General features: G+C 39.0%; 2 protein-coding genes across 4 annotated transcripts; one reads left to right on the plus strand and one right to left on the minus strand.

The window, feature by feature from the left end:
• The first annotated feature begins 4,588 nt into the window (after positions 1-4,588).
• LOC138871014 (uncharacterized) lies at positions 4,589-5,191 on the plus strand. Its single transcript, XM_070148861.1, has one exon. It carries the CDS (start codon positions 4,589-4,591, stop codon positions 5,189-5,191), a length of 603 nt encoding a protein of 200 aa, XP_070004962.1.
• Positions 5,192-10,741: 5,550 nt separating this feature from the next.
• Positions 10,742-14,252, minus strand: LOC104233840 (uncharacterized). Of its 3 annotated transcripts, XM_009787292.2 has the most exons (3): positions 13,943-14,252; positions 13,809-13,821; positions 10,742-11,236 (listed from the first exon to the last, which is right to left on the minus strand). In XM_009787292.2, the coding sequence occupies exons 1-3, from the start codon at positions 14,195-14,197 to the stop codon at positions 11,058-11,060; spliced, it is 447 nt and encodes a 148-aa protein (XP_009785594.1). In that variant the 5' UTR covers positions 14,198-14,252; the 3' UTR covers positions 10,742-11,057. The 3 variants fall into 3 exon arrangements, 1 of the variants encoding a protein (XP_009785594.1); XR_712734.2 differs by lacking the exon at positions 13,809-13,821 and having other exon boundaries at positions 11,128-11,236; positions 13,943-14,037; XR_712735.2 differs by lacking the exon at positions 10,742-11,236 and having other exon boundaries at positions 13,769-13,828; positions 13,943-14,069.
• Positions 14,253-16,508: the final 2,256 nt, after the last annotated feature.

Genomic DNA, 16,508 nt, shown 5'->3' on the forward strand with positions numbered 1-16,508 from the left:
TTTTCTGTCAATTTGTGTGACTCAAAGACAGCCAAATGTGACCCCAGAAGCTATCAAGCTATTACTGTTCCCATTCTCTGTGACTGGGGAAGCTCAGACTTGGCTGAATTCGCTCCCAATAATTTCCAGTGTCACCTGGGAGGAATTAGTAAAGCAGTTCCTGAATAAGTTCTACCCGCCCAACAAGACTGCAAGGCAGATTGATGAAATATTGCAGTACAAGCAGCAACCGACTGAGACTTTGCAAGAAACTTGGGAAAGATTTAAAGGGATGTTAGTGAAGTGTCCTCACTATGGCATTCCAAACTAGATGCTTGGCCAGAGGTTCTACATGGGGTTAGCTGACAATCTAAAGGCCAATGTGGATGCTTCAGCTGGAGGTGCATTTTTGAGTAAGACATTCACCGAGTGCAAAATCCTTCTTGACAAGATGTCCCAGAATTCGGGGTGGATAACTAGAGGTACAACACTGGCATCCATAGTGCATTCAGTTCCTCTTGACCCAAATAATTTGCATGCAGAAAATATGGCCACACTCATGACTCAGATGAGTATTTTGACAAAGAAGATAGATGAGATGTGTACCAAACAAGTGCATATTGTTGACACAACAAATGGAGGATTGTGTACACCCTGTGTTAATCAGTCTTATGTGTGTTCATGGAGCGGAGAAGGTGAAAATCAAGGGGCAAGGGAAGATATGAATTATGTTAACAACTTTGGAGGTCAGAGACAAGGAGGACAGAAGTGGAGACCGACACCAAATCAGCAATACAGACCCAACATGCCTCAGCCTGGGGGCATGCAAGCTCAAGGCCAAATGGCGCCATACCACCATAGACAACATGGCTACCCACAGTAGAACCAGCAACAGTTGACATATCATCCACTTACTCAACAGCAAGATAACAACATGGTAGAGATCAGGGGGATGCTCTAGCAACTCATTGGGACAAATGGTAAGATGCAAGAAAAGTTGGCAGTACATGATTCAATTATAAAGAACATTGAAACTCAGTTGGGGCAGTTGTCTATGGCTTTAAATAACCGCCCCCAGGGAACATTGCCAGCGGATACAAATATTAACCCCAAGGAGCAAAACCCGAATCAGCTGATGGCAGTAAGTTTCCAGAATGGGAGAGATTTAGACAAAGAGCAGGAGGTTGCACAAGCCAGCAAAGAGACTACGCCAGCCACTCAAACTCCACTAGAGGTAGATGAACCAACAAATCTGACTGAAGTGGTGGTTGAACCGGGTCAAGATGAAAAGGGTAAGGCTAATGTAAATGAACAAGTTGCAGAACAAGTGGTGCCTCTTGTACCATAGAACCCTAACAGAAAGAAGCTAGCAAGAAGTGCACAAAGGGTGATACCTGCACCATTCCCTCAGAGACTGGTAAAACAAAAGAAGGAAGATCAATACAAGAAATTCATGGAGATGCTGCGTCAAATTCAGTTGAATATTCCTTTGATAGATGCCTTGAGGGAGATGCCAGGTTATGCGAAGATGATGAAAGACCTAATGTCACGGAATTTTGATTTTCAGGACCTATCCACAATGACTCTAACGTAGACCTGCAGCGCAGTAGTGACCAAACCAATGGCTCAAAAGATGTCCGACCCAGGTAGCTTCACTATTCCATGCACGATTGGGAGTTATGCCTTTGCAAAGGCATTATGTGATTTGGGGAGCCAACATAAATTTGATGCCTCTGGCTATACACACCAAACTAGGCATTGGCAGAGCTAGACCGACTTCGATGCTACTGCAGCTGGCTGACCGCACGGTAAAAAGGCCTACTAGGATTCTTGATGATGTGTTTGGTGCAAGTGGGGAAGTTCATGTTCCCTACAGACTTTGTTATTCTGGACTGTCAGGTAGATGAGGAGATACCTATCATTTTAGGTAGGCCATTTTTGGCCACTGGGAGAGCACTGATCGATTGTGAGACTGGGGAATTAAAAATGAGACTGAACGATAAAGAAGTCATATTCAATGTTCAGCAATCTATGAGGAGACCCAGTGAATATGCTAATTGCTCTCTAGTGGAGGCAGTGGATGTGATCCTGTAAGAAGATGATGTGACCCTGACTGCTAAAGATCCATTGGAGGTATGTCTGACAAATTTAGAAGAGATGGATGGTGAATGGTTAGCTGAGTGGGTCATGGCACTTGAAGGCCAAGGATTCTGGAAAAGGGAACCTCAGTTCGAGTCCCTTGAGTTAGAAAAAGGGCTACACCTCTAGCAAAGCCATCAGTAGAGGAACCACCCAAGTTGGAGCTGAAGCCGCTCCCAGCTCACCTCAGGTACATTTTCTTAGGCCCCAATTCTACTTTTCCTGTTATTATATCATCCGGTTTGCTAGATGTACAGGTAGAACAGCTCTTACAGGTATTGCAGGAAAGTAAGACTGCCATTGGCTGGACCATGACAGACATAAAGGGTATCAGCCCAGCCTTCTGTATGCACAAGATTCTCTTGGAAGAAGGGCACAAACCTTCCAGAGAACATCAACGAAGGCTGAACCCGAACATGAAAGAGGTAGTAAAAAGGAAGTGATCAAATGGTTAGATGCGGGAATCATCTTCCCCATCTCTGATAGCAATTGGGTCAGCCCTGTCCAATGTGTGCCGAAAAATGGGGGAATGACTGCTGTGCAAAATGAGAACAATTAGTTGATCTCAACTCGTACAGTCACGGGATGGTGGATTTGCATGGATTACTGAAATTGAACACAGCCACCCGGAAGGACCACTTTCCCTTGCCTTTCATTGACCAAATGTTGGACAGGCTAGCCGGGCAATCGCACTTCTATTTCTTGGATGGATATTCGGGGTACAATCAGATATCATAGCCCCCGAAGATAGAGAGAAAACATCCTTCACTTGTCTGTATGGCATCTTCGCCTTTTGGAGAATGCCTTTGGGCTTTGCAATGCACCGACGACATTTCAACGATGCATGTTAGCCATTTTCACAGACATGGTGGAGGATATTATGGAGGTCTTTATGGATGATTTCTCCGTGGTGGGAGATTCATTCGAGGACTGTCTTCACAACTTAAGAAGAGTGCTCAAAAGATGTGTGGAGACAAATTTAGTGTTGAATTGGGAGAAATGCCATTTTATGGTACAGGAAGGGATAGTCCTGGGGCATCGAGTGTCCAGTAAAGGAATTGAGGTCGACCATGCTAAGGTTGACGTGATTGAAAAACTACCACCGCCCACTTCAGTCAAGGCGGTGAGAAGTTTCCTTGGGTACGTCGGGTTCTACAGGCGATTCATAAAAGATTTCTCCAAAATTGCTAACCCATTATGAAAACTCCTTAAAAAGGATCACCCTTTTTTGTTTTCTAATGATTGTAGGTTGGCATTTGAGGAGATGAAGAAGAGATTGGTGACTGCACCCATCATTGTTACACCTAACTGGGAGCAACCATTTGAGCTCATGTGCGACGCAAGTGACTATGCCATAGGAGCAGTCTTGGGGCAGCGAAAGGATAAACTGATGCATCCAATTTATTATGCAAGCAGAATGTTAAGCGGTGCACAACTCCATTACACTGTGACGGAAAAGGAGATGTTGGCTGTTGTTTTTGCATTCGACAAATTCAGGTCATACTTGATTGGCTCAAAAGTTATTGTTTACACTAACCATGCAACAATTAGGTATCTGATAGAAAAGAAAGAGTCAAAGCCACGCTTTATTCGCTGGGTTCTTCTGTTACAAGAATTCGATCTGGAAATACGTGAAAGAAAAGGGATAGAGAACCAAGTAGCTGATCACCTCTCAAGGTTGGAAGGAGCTGAAAAGAAGGTAGAGGTTGAGGATATAACAGAGACATTCCCGGATGAACAATTACTGGCAATGACAATGGAGGAGACACCTTGGTATGCTGATATTGCTAATTATTTAGCAAGTGGTATTGTACCATATGAACTCTCCTCAATTCAAAAGAAAAAGTTCTTTCGTGATTGTTGGTATTATTATTGGGATGAACCTCTATTGTTTAAAATATGTGTAGATAACATGATCCGGCGGTGTATCCCCGAGAAAGATCAATATTCTGTTTTGCAGGCTTGCCATGCTTCACCATATGGTGGACAGTTTGGAAGAATTCGGACAGCAGCTAAGGTGTTGGAGTCAGGCTTGTACTGGCCTACTCTGTTCAAGGATGCCCATACTTGGGTTAAAAGCTGCGATGATTGCCAAAGGACTAGTAACATATCTCGTACACTAGATGCCAATGACCACAATTCAAGTGGTGGAGATTTTTGACATGTGGGGGATTGACTTCATGGGGCCATTCATCAGCTCGTATGGTAACAAGTACATATTGGTAGCAGTTGACTATGTCTCCAAGTGGGTCGAAGCAGTGGCTATCCCGACCAATGATGCTAAAGGGTACTAGGCTTTCTAAAGAAGAACATTTTCACACGTTTTGGTATCCCAAGAGCTATATTCAGTGATGGCGGAACCCATTTCTGCAATAGAGCATTCGCACGGCTGTTGGAAAAATATGGAGTTCGTCATAAAGTGACCACCCCGTACCACCCACAATCGAGCAGGCAAGTTGAAGTGTCCAACATGGAGATTAAAAGTGTCCTCACAAAAACAGTGAATGCAACAAGGACTGACTTGGCAAAGAAATTGGATGATGCATTGTGGGCGTACCGCACAGCCTTCCAAACCCCAATTGGTATGTCACTGTACAAGTTGGTGTTTGGCAAGGCATGCCACCTCCCAGTTGAGCTAAAGCATAAAGCACTTTGGGCATTGCGGCAGTTAAACTTAGACATGGAGACAACAGGTTCTAACAGAATCACTGGGTTACATGAGCTCGAGGAATTCAGGTTCCAGGCCTTTGAGAATGCTAGATTATACAAAGAAAGGATGAAATTAATGCATGATAAGCACATCTTGGATCGAAACTTTAAACCCGGAGATCTAGTGTTGTTATACAACTCGAGATTGAGATTGTTTCCGGGTAAGTTAAAGTCCCGATGGTCAGGACCCTTCAGAGTAGTGCAAATGTTCTTAAGTGGAGCTGTAGAGATTGAATCAGAAGATGGGACAAACAAGTTCACAGTAAATGGGCAAAGGTTGAAACATTACCTTGGAATGGCAGAAGAAAAAAGGGATAGATTGGTAATTAATTTGGAAGAGCCCCAGTACGCGAATGAGGAGTGATGATCAAATGTTTGCGTCGTGTCGCGACGTTAAATCAGGCACTGCGTGGGAGGCAACCTACGAGTGTGTTGTTAGTGTGTTCATGTAACTTAAAAAAAACAACGCCAGCACCGCGACCACGGTAAACCGCGGTGGAAGGCAAACATTCTGCCTCAGATTTTTCATCCCACCACGACCGCGGTGAGGCGTGAACATTCTGCCTCAAATTTTTAAACTCACCGCGGCCACGGTCGACCGCGGGGGTACCAGTTATTTTGAATTTCTTTTTTATTTTTTCCATTTTTTTCTCTTTTCTCTTTTCTTCTTCTTTTAATTTTAAAACCCAACCCCCTCTCATAAAATTACAATACCCGATCCCTTTCCTCCAAATTCTCAATCTCTCTCTCTCTAAACCCTAACCCCCCCCCCCAAATACTCTCTTCTTCTCCTTCTACTTCTTCTTCACTCACACTACCCCCCCTCTCCATTCCTCTCCTCTTTTCTCCCTTAAGGTATTATTCTAACCCTCCCTTCTCTTTTCTTTTTGTATTTTGTTGTTGTTCATGATAGTTTGAGGTTGATATGGTGTTGTAATTGTAGTAGATTTTTTTTTTTGTAGTTTCTTCTCCTTGTTTTTGTTTTCTATTTTAATTTCGTTTTTTAGAATGTTGGGTGAATGGGGCCGTGTAATTAATGTTTAGAATGGTGTTTGTTGGTGGGAGATTGAATGACACAAGTGTGGGGTGTGTTGGTGTAGTTGCATACTTGATTTGGGAGGAGTTTTGATAGACTCATGAGGGCTAAATGTGTTTGGATAATGCCCAGCCCACAAGGTGTTTGGGAAATTGCCCCAATGGAGATATAAGGAGCTATTGTGACATGGTTGTGGTAAAGTATGAGTAACCATCCAAAGTCACATATTTTGCGCACTTACTAATAGGCGTTTCATTGTTTGACAGGTGCAATGAGTTCAGCTAGAAAGAGACGAAACACCAGGCCCTCTACTAGTGGACCGGGAGGCTCCTCACGAGCTAGGAGCCAAGCCAGTGCACCTCAGTTCGATAGCACTCGGTTTGTATCCAAAGCAGCGGAGAATAGGTACAACCAGAAAGAAGCTAAGAAGTTACAACATGAGTTGCACATTGATCGAACGACTTTGGAGGTGGAATGCCCCAATATATTTAATGAGCTGAGGCGGTGTCAGCTGGACATCTTCTTCGAGGTACCGGAGGAGGCTAATGTTCAACTAGTAAGGGAGTTATATCCGAACTTGCCAGAACATGAGAATGGGGTTGTGACAGTGCATAATACCCTGGTAAATGCATCCTTCGACACCATCCGCAGGGTATACAGGCTGCCAGTGTTTAGGGGTGAATTTGATCCTTATCGTACTTTTAGCGGTACACGGGCCTTGTGGGGAACTCTTCTTGATACTATCTGTGTGCCGGACGGACAACACCTATGGATCAAGCACAGGATTACTCTCAACTCTCACTGTCTGAATTGGGAGGCTAAGTGTTGGCTCACCATTGTCAATAGTCGATTGTTGCCATCCAGAAACACGACAGATGTTAATCTACCACGGGCATCCGCAATCTACTGTTTCATGTCCCACAGTGATTTTGATGTGGCCCGGCTCATCCATGAAGAGATGTTCATTAGATTACCTGAGCTAACCAAGGGCCACTACTTCCCTTCGCTGATCACCCGGCTGTGTCGTATGGCTAGAGTCCCTGAAGACCCTCGGGTTGATAGGAGATTGCCACTAAAAGCCCCGTTCTGGGCGAAACAAATTGGAATTGGACGAGAGCCGGTGGTGAATGTTGATGACTTTGATGATGATTTAGCTGATGATGATGATGCTGAGGTAACTACGGTTCCCCCTCCTCCAGAGTTGATGTGGCAGGCCTATCACAGCCACGCCGGAGCACCCGTATGACAGCTTTGGAGTAGGATATGGCTGGGTTGCGTACCTCAGTCACTGATTTGGGTACCCGTGTTGATGCGGTGGCTAAAAGGCAAGTAAAGTCGGAGAAGAAATTCTTGGGCTGGTTGAGAGCGCTGGGATGTGCATGCAACGTGAACCCAGACACTATTTCCGATCAGGAGTGAGCCTTCAGGGAAGTTCCTTAACCTCAATGTTCTTCAAATTTTTAAGCCATGGGGACATGTCTTCATTTTAAGTGTGGGGTGGAGGATACTTCATTGTATGTTTGTAATTGTAATAATTGACTATTTGATTTTGCTTGTTTTGTATTGCTTTGATTGTTTTAATGTAGAGTAATAGTTCATTAGGAAAGCTAAAATAGTATGTGACTTGTCCCGACGACGGATCTCTTTCGGCGGGGTTCTTGAAGGACTAAGTCGAAGAAAAAAAAACTGGAATATAGAGACACTTCCTAATGACGGATCCTTTAGACAATTTTCTTGAGGGAAGTTAGTCTAGAGAAAAGACCAAAAAGATTTTTTATTTTTTTTATTTTTAGGTAGTGTAGTAACTCCCCCTTGGGTTTTCTTTTGGCCACGGTTCTTTTCCAAGGGTTTAGCTTGAACCGGGTATAGGTAGTTTTTGTTTAATTTTGTTCTTTTTAGTTTTTAAATTAGGACTAATGGGCTACGAGCTAAATTCGAAGGAAAACCCTTAGTGTTGATACACCTGAACACAATAGACACAAGAGTATAACGCCTAGCTTCATTGGTTGAATCCTGTTAGAGTTCCTTAAAATTGTACGTTTGTATCTAACTTGAACACTCAAAAGAGAATGTCTTGATAAACCAATCCGGAGTGAGTCATGTGCCATGTGTGTGTGAGTTTTATTGTGTTCCATGTTTCATATTTGATGCCTAGAACTTGCCCTGTGTGTTTGCAAAGCGAAATAGTAGTTTCTTTCATTTTTAAAAGTGATATAGGCATTTCTTTGTTGAGCCAGACATAATAAAGTAAACCCACCTGAATGCAATACATCTTAGTTAACCTCATCGAGCCTATAAGCCTATTTCTTTGGCAACCACATTGCGAACCTTACCCAATTGTTTGAATAGCTTGTCGTTTGAACCCTTTTACCTCCCAAGAAGCACTTGAATGGTAGTGGAAATATTCAAAAACAAAAGTATGGGGTGGTGATTTGGTTTTTGAGTGGAACCATTGAGATAGAGAAAAGGTGTGAAATTTTGAAGCATAAAAGAAAAAGCACCACGAAAAAAAATATGGGTTATAAATAATTATAGTGGTTGATAAGTGGTGGCGTGTACAAATTGCACCTAATGGATGAGGTTATTTTAAACAAATAAGGTGGAGTGTTTGGTTGGCACAACTATGATCTTTAAGTTTAATGTAATTGTATTAAAAGTGCTTAGGGAGGTTAGTCACTATATCTAAATATATCCTACCCGTCCCTTAGCCTATATTACAACCAAGTAAAGTCCTATTGATCTTAGACTGAGTGGGCTCAATTAGTAAAGTATTACACTACGGGCAAGCCTATGGTGCATCTTTGTGGCATGTGAATGTTCTTTTTGAGAGTGAGCGAATTTTGTCTATCTTAGTTCCTGCTTGTTCTAATTATCATTATATGTGGAACTACTCTCTTGTGTGATGTGAGGGCATGTGATTCACAAAGGAAAGATAAGTCTTGACTCTTGTATAGAGTAGTTTGAGTAAGTGCAAATGTTGCATGGTACAAAAGGTTTGACTCTTGAGGTAAAGGTTGTTCACTACTAGGTGCAACTTTTGTAAAATGTTCATGGTGTTAGTCGTTAATGGAAAATCTTAGGGAAGGAATTTTGATGGAGTGTGGTGGATTGCTCGAGGACTAGTAATAATTTAAGTGTGGGGTGTTGATAGTAGGCTATATAGTTGATATTTACACCTTAATATGACCATACTTTATTATTGTTTTATAGATAAATTGCCAACAAAATGCTCTGAATAGTGTTCTTTTGTTTCGCAGGGAATATTATATGAGAGGAAGCAACATGGAGTGTTTAGGAGGCGATAATGTGAAGAAAACGCCCACTCGAGAAGTACCTGAGCACTAAGAAACAGAAAATGGCCTGGGCAAGAAGTCCACCGCGACCACGGTGAACCGCGATAGATTAAAATCGTAAGGAAGAAAGGTTAGCTCTCACCGTGGTCGACCGCGTTTGGCCGCGACCGTGACCGCGACCGCGGTGCACTGTTCACACTGCTGGAAGTTTGATGACCAAAGTGTAATTTCGGGAAAACTTTTGTAAACCCTTATAAGCTTTAGAAACTCGCCCAAGATTATTCCAAGTTTTTTAAAAAAAAACTATATTTGGAGGCAAGAAGAAGTGTGAGAAGATTAACAAAACATTAGAGTTTTTCTATCTCCTTTTAATTCTTGCAATTTTACATTATGAACAATTTAGTAGTTTTCTCTTATTTTATTATGAGCAGCTAAACACTTATCTAGGGTTGATGGAACCAATTGTTGGTTGAAGTTTTGACTCAAGTTATTATAATCGAGCCGAATTTATGATATGATTGTTCAACTACGTTTTGTATGGTGATTAATTGAATGGGCCCTTGATTAATCGTGTCTAATTACCTTATATTTCTTGAGAAAGAGTATTAAGTTAGATAGCTGTTGAACAACACCACTTTTGGGTAATTGAAGAGATTCATTACTTGAACTTAAAAGTGGGTTTAAAGATAACGGAACTTTGGTGGGATAATTTAGAGTTGCACACATATTGTCACCTAGAGTAGTTCGAGAGAATGCTCTAGTAAATTATTGTAGTTGATCGAGAGATAATTACGATAAACCATAACTCTTAATCCTTATAGAGTATTACATCGAGATTGTAGCGGAAGAGTCAAGACCTAAACTAGCAATTGGGGAAATCACTGCCCTAGACCTTTTTACCATTGAATTATCTTTGTTTTAGCTTACTGTTGTTTTCATAGTATTTGAAGTAATTAAACAAAAATCCAATCTTAATTGAGCAAAAATCTTGCATCTAGAGATTGATTGAGTTGATAATAACATTGCCGAAAAGTGTAATAGATAGGTTAGTTCCCTGAGGATTCGATTCCGGACTTAAAATTGGATTATATTTGCAGCGGCCACTTTGTCCTTTAAAAGGCATAGTTGGGCGTTATCAGCTTCCCTGAAGCAATGTTTAATGAATAAACTATGACTGGCCACCAAATGTCTAATCTCAGCCACAATTTCTTTAATCCTCCATGGAATAGACCAGGATGCATTTATACAGATGCAGAAAGTCAGTTGCTCCAATAATCAAGTCATGACCCATGCTAATGCACCACTTCAGTCAAAATAGAAGTGCCTTAGCCTCAGCCACGTTACTAGTACATGTACATGGTCCCAAAGGTAAAGCATATGCCATCAAAGCTTTACCCAAGTTGTCCCTGACTACCCCACCAAGCAGTAATATAATATTCTGAAAGTAAAAAAGAACTCTGTATATTTTTTAGAAGACGACACTAGTCAAGATATTATGATCCTTCCCCTTGATGTTACACAAAATACACTATGAGGGATAGTACAAAAAAAAAGAAGGAAGAGATGAAAAAGAACGATCGGAAAAGCTTGGGGAACTAGAGCAAATCTTTCTTTTCTTTTTCTCTCATGAAGCTGGGGCTTCAAAGGAGTGAACCATTAGGGTGCAGTAAATAAAAATATCTATTATTAAAAACTAAAATGAGCTAGTTTCTGAAATGAGTCCACATTTCCATCACTTCTTTCTAAAATAAGGCAGACTAGGTGCTATAACTTCATGACAGAAGGCAACAGACTAAAGCTTCACTGAATACTACCTCATTGACACGATGCCACCACAAACAAAAAGAAGTTGCAATGAAGATTCCAATGCTAGAGCAGTTAATGAGATCAAGGAAACTGCCTCAAGCAGCTTCAACATCTGAATTTGGGGTATTTTCTTCAGCTTTCTTTATTTGATCAAGACTTCCTTCAGCTTTCTTGAAATTTGCAATGTACTTCCAGCACCTCTTATGTACACCACTCATTTTCTTGTGTGCATCAGCAATTGGTAAACTTGAACGGAAGACTGTTTTAGTTACTTCTAGAAGACGAATATTAAAAATAGAAATATTAGTAGCAAGTAAATAGGAATGATTTAAAGTTCATACAAATATCTGTGAAAACGACCTAAAGAAAAATCATCAATTGGAAGTGAGATAGTCAGATAAAAAATTAGTAGTCTGTTGCGTAATGGAATTTAAATAGCCCTTTTGGGACTAAGTTCCTCTTAATCCTTTGTCCCATAGTTTACTGGTAAAGCTGGATGAAGAAGCACCATTGAGTTGTTAGACTGCATATAATAGTAAAACAGGCAATCAACTAGCAGTCCTGCAATAAGAACATAACAGGAGTTCCTCTTTCTTTCTTTCTTTCTTTCCAACCTTATTCTAAAAAACTCCTGTGCCAGAAACCGAAGAGATGCATCCAGGGAAACAAATCCAAAACCAACCCATGACTCATACTTAAGATCACCATAATTTATCTAACAAGAAGCTATTACTTGAGATGGGTGCAAATCTTCTTTTGCAACTGAACCCCCAAAACTTTTTCTGTTACCTCTAATACTTCCAATTAAAGATCTCCCCAACCCCCAACCCAAAATATAAAATAAAAAACTTCATCAGAAAGAATCTAGAGAACAGTTTTGTTTTTTACCACAGCTTTTACAGGTACTTCCTTACTAATTACTGTGACCTCCTTCTCTCCCACTAAGCCCAGACAATAAAAAGCGTTCAGTGTAAGCCCATTTCACATCAACAATTTTATCATCACTCCACGAATAATATACCTCTCTCTGAGCAAACAATTGTATACAATTTTTAATATCTGAAAGTTAACCTTCTAACCTTTAGACGAGTTGTGCTACGTATGGTGGAGTCATACAGTGTTTAGACATCGTATTTAGTTTTAAGAATTCTAATTGAGTATTGTCAGACTCCGCATTAACAAACGTCAGTATACCACAATCCACCCAAGGGTTCATGTAAGAAGCATCCACATATCTTCTGAAAAAATATGCAAAACTATGTACGTAAATATTTTTCTTTTCACCACAGATAAAGAATCAGCTATTCACAAAATTGCTCTACTAATTGGAGCTGGCCTATGCTTAAGGAAGAGAGCCTTATTTCTTTTCTTTTTTTTAAATAATGTAAAAGAAGAACCAAGATACGGCAAAGATTTTTTTTCATTTCTATCTCAATATATCAAGCAATAAGAGGTGATATACATCCAATGTTTCTTTTGATAAGATCTAATACAGCTCAAGGCATTCACATTCGCCATATTTGGTCCTCTGTGTTCCTTTATCGTCCACTTCCTAATAAGCTCTTAAGTTTTTGGCAAAACTCACATGAAATTCAAAAATCCAGATTAAAATAGATCCCCGTTTTTTATTTACTAAACTCCAACTTTGATAATCTTCATTTACTAAACTCCAGAAAACTCACACTCCCTCCGTCCCAAAAAGGATGATACTTTTAAGATTTCGAGAGTTGAACGCGTTGTTCTTTGACCATGACTTTTTCATATATCTTTTAAAGATTTTAAATTGTTAATTATTGTAACTTATAGTACTTTTTATGTAGTTTTGAAAATAAATAAATTTTATTTAAAAAACTTAAAAATTCTATGTAAGAATTTATGGTCAAAGTTACGAAGTTTAACTCTCGAAACTCAAAAAGTATCATCCTTTTTGGGATAGAAAGAGTACTTGTCATCGACTAGATAATTGTAAAATATAGATAAAGCATCATACTCTCAGAACAAAAAGGCTAATACAAGAATTTTTGTGTGATACAAGCTCAATGTCACTCACTCTCAACAGCATGACTACCAGATTAGAAGACAGAAAAAGAAGAATATACTAGTCAGTTTTTGCATTCAAAAAGCGCCAATAAGATGCTACAACTGATGTATGAAAAACAAGAAAGAAATCTAGTCTGTTGATAAATAGCAGAGAACAACATCTAATTACATAGCTAAAATATATAACAAACCAAGATGATTCCTGTTTGAGGGAGGCGATTTTTGATAGAATTCCAGACAGGAAGAGTTGAAGATATAAGTGAAGCTATTAACAATACGCTAAAGTTATCAACTATATATGCTTATTACCGGCTACTCCAAGTAAAACAAATGTAGAAACTAAACCCTAAGAACGAGCTAGATGTTTGCATTAAAGATCATAATTTTACAGGTCATCAATAAGAAAATACTACACCTCGTTCCCAAATCAGTTGCTATATGAATCCTCTATATCCATTCTGCTTTATTTAGATGTATTTCATTCCATTACTACATAATATGTTCTTAAGGCAAATAGGTATTATCTAGGTCTCCCACTTATTCCTACAAGGGTAAGTTGCTTAATAACAATTACACTTGGTATTGCCTACAGTTTGTTGATCATCATCGTTTAACGTAAAATTAGTTCAAGGTATAGAAAATGCCCGAAAAAGTTTGACACTTGAGATCATCCAAATGAGGAATTCAGAGCTCAACACTTCTAATTATTAATTAAAAGCCGAAAGAATGCAATTCTCAATCTATAATGCTTAAGAAACAGTATATCCATGACTCGCCATCTTTATAAGCGAGTCCCCAAGCATTACCATGTCTACCATCCTGCAAACTTAAAATGAAACCCAATTAAAAAATTACACATAAACCCTTAAACCCTAGAAAGTAAACCCAAATGCACGCCAATGTATTACAACTATTACTTCTCCAGAGAAAGGAGAGTTACCTTATAAAGATTGATTTTTGTAATTTCATAGGAGACACTGGTCCAATGAGTCTTGGACATGTGATAACTGATACCCCAATTAGGCAGAAACTGAGCAACCTCAAAAAGATTCTTCTTCTCCCGCTTGGGCTTCTTAGGTCCATCGGCTGACGACGTCGTTGGAGGGTTGTTAGTAGGGGTCGCAGTGCTCAGATTTCTAAGGTAGGTCGTGGCCTGATTCACCGTGGCTGCTCTATTTACAAGAGCGTTCACCATTTTCAGATAATCTGCTCCAAAACTATCTATCCCGGTCTCTCATATTCAAATAGGCTACGCCTCAGTCAGAGGCACAACTAGAATTTTAAGGGTATGGATTATAAATTTTAAAAAGGATCGTGACCTAGAATCTTTGACCTAAAATCAAAGATTAAAAATCAAATTTTATATAAATTGTCAAATAGGAAATATAAGAGAAAAACATGAAAAAAATCAGAAAAGAAGAACTTAAGAAGGAAGAAGGGTTTAACTTATAAGCAAGAAAGAGTATACACACCGGAAAGTTTACGGCATTCGGCAGATGGTGGCAGCACTGAACGGCAGAACCCTAACTTTTTTTTATTTGGAAATATATATGGAGTATATATTAAAGCAAGAAAGTTACCATATATAATTGTATTGTGGTTAAGCCAAGTGACAAGCTAATAAATGCAAATAGTATATGGTAACTTTATTCTATATTTGACTATGTTTAAGATTTGATATAATTACATTTAGTATACCTATTACCAATTATATACCATTATATGTTTTAACGGTACATTAATTGTATCGTACATCCCTCCTAATTTAATGGTACCGTATATTCCTCCAAATCCCCACCATTAACGTCCAATTTCAAGTTTTTTCTTCTACAACCAGTCAAAATTGAAGTCAAATCTTCAAAGTTCATACACACATTTACCTTCAGCTTCAAATTTTCTCTATGAAGAAGAACAAACCTTCAAAGCACAGTCCTAAAAAAACTAGAGAAGCTGATATATCTTCTTTCGATTTGGGTGTATTATCACCACATTCACCCAAAAAGCAAGGGAAATCTGTACATGCAATTGTAGATAAGAAGCATAGTCTTTCTCCGCGTCAAATCAGGGATGAAGCTAGAACTAAACAAAAATATGATTTCGATGCTGGAGAATCTTCGAGGCCAATCAAACAAGCGGAAAAGAAACGAAAAGAGATAGTGTTCGATGATCATTTTGTAGAAGATGTGCCTATCTGTAAACCTAGAAAGAAAGCGAAGGTGTCTCCCAGTTCAAAAACTTCCAAAGAGAAGAAAAATTCAAAAAAAACCCTAGTGTTAAATCTCCTAATAATGTTCGGAAACAGTCATTGGTGAAGGTAAGAATTTAGTAATTTCTTCACTAGTTATTTCGTTTAATTTATTTTAGTTGTTAAAAATCTACATAATCTGTGTTCTTTCTCCTTTGTAGATTTTTTGTATATAAATTGCAAATGTATCTATGTTTTTTAAGCACTGAATTAATGTGAGATTAGTTGTCTTCATTTTGAAGATTAATTGTAGTTTTATTTATTTGTTTAAAATTATTGATATGTTGTATATTTTTTTGAAGTTATTTTGTAGATAAATTGCAAATGTATCTATGTTTTTTAAGCACTGTATTAATGTGAGATTATTTATATTTTATCCAGAATGGACATTATTTTGCATCCCATAATATTGATTATGGGGTGCTTAGATTCCAGACATTATGTGACCCTAGCATTCCTAGCCAAATTAAAGAGCTTTTGTCTCCAAATGGTTTGAAGCTATTCGAGAAGACATGCTTTGGTTATTTATTGTCATTTCCCAATTTATGCATGCAAAATCAAGCTATTCATCTTCTTATGAAGTATGAATTGAATTCATCTGATGCTTCATATTTTTCAGCTGAGTTAAAAGGTGAGAGGTTAAATTTTAGATTGAGAGAGTTTGTATTAATAACTGGTCTTAGATGTCCGAGGTGGCAGACTTTGGTTACACTCCTAATTATGTCAGTAAGATAATGAGCAATTACTTTCCAAACAAGGTAAAAGTGGAGAAGACATACCTAAAACAGATTGTAACCAACAAAAGCTGGGTAAGCAATGAGGATGCAGTAAAGTTATGTATTCTATATCTCATAGAATTCTTCATTTGTCCTTCAGAGAGAGGCCATATTGGGTTGGTAGATCATTTTAGGTTTTATTTGGTGGAACTCGGTCAGTACGAGACATTTTCATGGGGTATTCAGTCTTACAGACAATTGATTGAACCAGTTAGGCACAGACTAAATCCTTTCGTTCATTCTTATCTCATTCGAGGATTCCCACTAGCCATGCAAGTATGGTTGTATGAGTGTTGCTCCTTCGTCAATACTAATATAGCTACAAGGATTTCTAATTCAATCCCTCACATACTTAACTGGTCAACTAGTAAGGGTCAGATTTGGTTAGCTGCAATTGAAGACAGAATGATCAAGCCTGAATGGATGAAGGTTAATGTTTTTTATTTATGATTATACAATTTATCTATAAAATATCAACAATTTGT

This window comes from Nicotiana sylvestris, chromosome 6 (genome assembly GCF_000393655.2).
Source record: "Nicotiana sylvestris chromosome 6, ASM39365v2, whole genome shotgun sequence".
Classification (NCBI taxonomy): Eukaryota; Viridiplantae; Streptophyta; class Magnoliopsida; order Solanales; family Solanaceae; genus Nicotiana; species Nicotiana sylvestris.

Coding starts and splice junctions, on each gene's coding strand:
- LOC104233840 (XM_009787292.2), bottom strand. CDS start 14,197: ATGGTGAACGCTCTTGTAAATAGAGCAGCCACGGTGAATCAGGCCACG.
- LOC138871014 (XM_070148861.1), top strand. CDS start 4,589: ATGGAGATTAAAAGTGTCCTCACAAAAACAGTGAATGCAACAAGGACT.